General features: G+C 47.6%; 1 protein-coding gene across 1 annotated transcript in view; it reads left to right on the forward strand.

Moving 5' to 3' along the window:
* The first annotated feature begins 3,369 nt into the window (after positions 1–3,369).
* The window catches only part of LOC107103470 (inhibin beta B chain-like), a 15,308-nt gene continuing 13,374 nt past the window's right edge, over positions 3,370–5,303 (forward strand). Inside the window, exon 1 of the mRNA XM_015403190.1 lies at positions 3,370–4,251. Within this exon, the coding sequence (XP_015258676.1) occupies positions 3,876–4,251 (376 nt within the window). The 5' untranslated portion in view covers positions 3,370–3,875. The remainder of the gene's footprint in view (positions 4,252–5,303) is intronic.

Here is a 5,303-nt window from a genome sequence, read left to right on the forward strand (position 1 = left end):
GTGACCTGAGATGACATGATGTGAATTGGAGCTATAGAAATAAACTGAATAGAATGTGTTAGTGCTTGATAATATCAATATTATTACATATTTATATTTAGCGCAGGTAGCGTAGCTCTAGAGGGATGGGGGGGTCCTTGGTTCAGACTTATGGCTTATTACAGGAGAAGTTCTGACTTGTTGATTCAGAGCGTTTTGTTTTTCATTCTCTGACCAGCGCTTTGTTCTCTCTGTCGACTCTCCATCACTGCATCAGGTGACCCCCAGAGCGGCTCCTGATTGGTCCGCTCTGACGGGCCGGTTCTGGGATCAAGCCCAGTTGGCTTTGAGTCCCGCGCTGAAACTGACAGGACCTAAAAGGAGAGGGAGGAGATCCGAGGGGAGCAGAGAGGAGGACGAGGGGTTCGCCGGGTTCATTGCATCCAGCGGGGGGGGGTGAGGAGGCTCCTGGAGACGGCCTCGGTGCGGCAGGGCATCCGAGCCGCTGGCTCCTCCAGCAGAAAGCACCAGCAGGCCAAACATGGGAGCCGTTAGCGTCACGCCGGCTGCTTCCCACCGCCGTCCTCCTGGTCGCCATCAGGAAGCTGAAAGCTTTCCATAACAGGAGTTTGCTGTATTGCTCCCTTCAAAGCCGTCAGACGGCGTGTTTGCCCCCCCATTAGTGTGTGTCAGTGTCAACAGGTGGCCACCAAAGACGAGCCCCCCCATCCCGTACTCCACATTCAGTCAGACCTGTTCAGACCGGCTCTCCGCTCTGCAGCTCGTCAGCTGGAACCCGCGGCGCTTTAAACGCACATCTGCCTCCATCGCTGCACGTTTAGCCACGCCCAGGAGGGCGGGCGGGCGGCCTGGACGGCGGCCTTTGGGCAGCGTGTCACCGAGCCGCGCCAAAACACGCCCAACATGAAGGAATCAGCAGCTCCTGCCTGGAAACACTGGAAACACGCCTCAGGGCTACAAGTTAGTAACCCGGCCTCTTTCAGCGCAGCGCCTCGTTACGTGCCTCGACAGCTCCGAGCCCAGAGCGAGCGCGCACGAGCCGACAGCGAGCGTGCACGAGCTGAGAGCGAGCGCGCACGAGCTGAGAGCGAGCGCGCACGAGCCCAGAGCGAGCGCGCACGAGCCGAGAGCGAGCGCGCACGAGCTGAGAGCGAGCGCGCACGAGCCCAGAGCGAGCGCGCACGAGCCGAGAGCGAGCGCGCACGAGCTGAGAGCGANTGGGATATCTTCATCACTGTAGTCTGATAGAATGTTCAAATTATCTCCAGGGAAGGTCTCTTGTGCATTTGCACGCTGGAAAATATCAAAAATAGCTTGAGACATTATATCAATCATTCTTTTTGATCAGGTGAGGACTTTCTTTGGACGGCTGCTCAGTGAATGACAGATTCATGGACATGCTGTACATTGATTGTTGTGAATGAGCAGGGACTGAGAGATGTGAGTGCATCCGTTTAACAGGCTTCAAAGATGCTGCCCCCCCATTAGCCAATGATAATTAACGATTATGTAAAAAATGTAGAAAATACACAGGTTAAAAAAACATTCTTTAATACTAACAATGCAGAACAGGCTCTGGAATAAATTTTACAACATTTATTAGGTTGCTAACATATATATTCAAATTATGACAATAAAGAAGATTGCCCCTGTGAAAAAGGCTAATTTAAAAGTAAAACTTATAATGGGAAAGACTTCCAGATCCCAACAAAAATGAGCCACATCTTTCCCCTTCAACCCCCACATGAGATGATGGGACCCGACAAAAACTGAACATGGAATCCCAATTGCTGCAAATTGAACATTTATTACAACCTTTATTGTATTTTATTTCTTAATGAAAATATTTCTGTAGAATTTTGGAGTCTTTGTTTTTATCCTTGTGGTATCGAAAATGGTATCGAGTTTCGAATATTTTCCTTAGTATCGGTATCGAGTTGAAAAGTTTATTATCGTGACAACCCTACTGTATACTGTGTGTCGTATACAGATATCTGAATAACTGATATCTTGCATTTAGCCTTTGTTTTTTTTAAATATATTTTACAAATGTTGAAATGTTTCTGAAAACAGAATTCCATAACTCCATAAACTAGAGTCTAAAGACTAAGCTGATATAATATTCACTATTTCATGTTGTTAAATACATTTTAACAAATTTAACCACATTTTTCTTTGAAAATGTGAATGCAAAACAAAAAAAGGGTTTGATACTGTGTGGATTAGAATGGATGCTGGTCTATTACCAGCATCCAGATCAGATGATGATGTGTTTTAGTCCAATAAAACATCATCATCATCAGGACCACCACCAGCAACACCAGCAACAAAAGCTGGGCTTGCTGGAATGACCACAGCTGGTCTGTGCTGTTTTTTTCAGCAGGATATATATAGCATGCATTACCAGACATGTATTATGTAATTACCATAACAATATGATGAATACATGTATATTACATGTAAATAATCAATTCAGCACTTTTGGCTCATCTGTATTATTCTGCTCCATTAACACATTATTTTATTGTAATGGATTTCTATAATATGTTATAACAGATTATTTATAGACTTCAATGACTGCATAATGACCATGTGATGTAATTGGCCTATTTTTTTTTTTAATTCTAAGTTAAAGTAAATCTACTGATGCTTTGAAACAGCCAGTGTGTGGCAAAGTGATGAATTTATCTTTATTTTAAAAGTTTTAATTCCTCCTGGAAAGGAGAACGTCATCATTGTTCGATGCTGTAGAGAAAACAGATTGATTACATTGAGACCGCTCTAACTAGGGAGTACCAATATGGCGGCCGGTGGCTTCACTTCAACCCCGTACTACCAACGGACAATCAGCATCGACCTCCCCAAGATGGCGCCCTTAATTTCTGCGCCGCCGCGGGTTCTTTCTCCTCCTTCCTCTGCAGCAGCTTCCCAGCTCTGAGCTACAGACCACGTGTCAGAGGCTGCAGCCAATCAGCTTCCAGCTTCTACAGACGTTGGTTCCACCTGAAGGAGGGAGGGGTGTGATGCTGCCCGCTGCCACTAGATGGCGCTGCTTGTTTACTTTTAAACAGAGGCGCAACCTTCAAACTTCTGACCAAGTTTAATTTACTATAAATAAATGTTTATAGTTTGAACATTTCTGCAGAGTTTGAAGCTTATTAATCATTTAATAAAATAAAGTAAAATATGCTGTAAGAAAATCAGACTTTCTCATCATAAGCAGCGAGTTTCTACCTGAACCGCGTTTGAATAAAAAAAAGAAAAGAAAAGGTGAAAAAAGAGCAAAGGTGATGAAGCGAAAAGTGTAAATGACGTAACCGTGCAGGGTTTGGGCAGGAAGACGCTCTGAGCTGCGGCTGCTTCCCTGAAGACGTCGCGGCTCTGATCGGCCCTCCTGTGGGTGGAAATCCCACGTGGTTTCAGTGTATAAAAACTTTGGCAGTGGAAGCCCCTGCCGTGGGGTCTCAGTGAGCAGCCGGACCTGGAAGTTTAAAAACGCACGAGGACAGCGCGCACCGGGCACGCGCACACTACAGAAAAAAACAACAACTAAAGAAACACGGGAGAGGAAGCGGCTCCAGACGCGGACCTCCTGACCGGCTTCGTGGATGAAAGAGCTGGATGGACCCGCAGTCTGCCGCTCTCTCTCACCGATCCACAGAGTGACGCTAAATTTGCGGATCGGCGCTGCGTGATGAGCGGAGGAAGGTAGAGGCGCTTCCCGCGGATCTCCCTGCAGGTTTTGGGTTTTAGTGGATTTCTGCAGGTGTCTCTGCTGGAGCAACAGAACCTGCAGATGCGTTGATGCAGCTTTAATTTCTGCCTTTCAATAAATCAACTCTGGACTCTTATTGGAGGAAAAGCTTTGCGGCAAAATGAGCCTCTATAGTTTGGGATTGTCACTGATGCTGTGCGTCATGTACGCGCGCGGCAGCGCAGAGGAGGCTTCCAGTCCTCCCCGGGAGTCGTGCGCCTCCTGCGGACTCAGGGCGCCGGATCAGTCGGAGCGCGTCAACATCGACTTCGTGGAGGCGGTGAAGCGACACATCCTGAACCGGCTGCAGATGCGGGACAGGCCCAACATCACGCACCCAATCCCAAAGGCTGCCATGGTGACGGCGCTGCGGAGGCTGCACGCCGGGAAAGTGCGCGAGGACGGCCGGGTGGAGATCCCCAACTTTGACGGCCAGGCCACCTTCAGCAGCGACGCGCAGGCAGAGACCTCGGAGATCATCAGCTTTGCAGAATCAGGTAATAAGAACTCAATGCGCGTGGCTGACGCGACCCCTGCGTGAACCCCCTCACCTTTATTCCAGGAAAGCCCTGCAGCAGGTGAGGTGAAGACCCAACATCAATCCTGAGGGATTACATTTTATTCCTGAGCTTAATCCCGTCTGGGTTATGGACACAATGGATCAGGCAGCCACAACAACTCTTTCAAACGGCCATAAACTAATGAGATCGTGCAGAGGCATCATTTTTATCCTCTTATCACATCAGCGCGCTGCTCTAAACCCGATGACCGCCGCTAAATCCGCGGGTTTTATTCTGATGAAAATCAAACTGGAGTCCTTAAATTACCTCCATGTGGCTCCATTTAATCTGCTCCATCACTCCACCACATTTTAAACCAACACAAAACTCCTCAATTGGCCATTCATCCCCAATCTAACTCATTTCTAAAGTCCAAAGAGCAGACCCCCCCCCCCACACACACACACACACAGACCCCCACCCTCTGTGCACCTCCTAAAATAATCTGTGCCCTACAGTAGCGCTGAGTGTTTGACACCAACTGTTGGTTTAACCCAAAGAAAACTTGTAATTAAGGCCTCAGCCGGTCAGCTCCTACCAGTAGCCCCAAAGATCTGCAAGAGGCTGAATTTCCAGTGGGAATGACCTGACAGTGGGAATGACTGGACAGTGGGATGGGAACCATAACTTCAGTAAAGTTAGAAAGATATTCACAGATTCGGACTTCCGGGATCAGTAACTCTCACACGAAACGTTGTTGAAACACAAATGACGCATCTTTCATGTCCTGATAGCACAGACTCTGAACTACAACAGTCAAAAAGCGTTATTTAAACGAGCCGTTCTCTGAGCTGGATGTATTACATTGATCTCTATGCACAGGCAGCGGCCAGGCGAGTGGTTAGGGGCCGTCTGCAAATGGTAAAACAACAGAAAAACGTTGCAAATAAAAATCAATAACTCCACTGCCATAAACTGCAGAGACTACAACTTCGCCACACACACCAAGGGGCTCCTGGTGATCCCACTACAACAGCTATTTTTGAAAA

Source organism: Cyprinodon variegatus, unplaced genomic scaffold, assembly GCF_000732505.1.
Source record: "Cyprinodon variegatus isolate N-32 unplaced genomic scaffold, C_variegatus-1.0 Scaffold1456, whole genome shotgun sequence".
In the NCBI taxonomy this organism is placed as follows: Eukaryota; Metazoa; Chordata; class Actinopteri; order Cyprinodontiformes; family Cyprinodontidae; genus Cyprinodon; species Cyprinodon variegatus.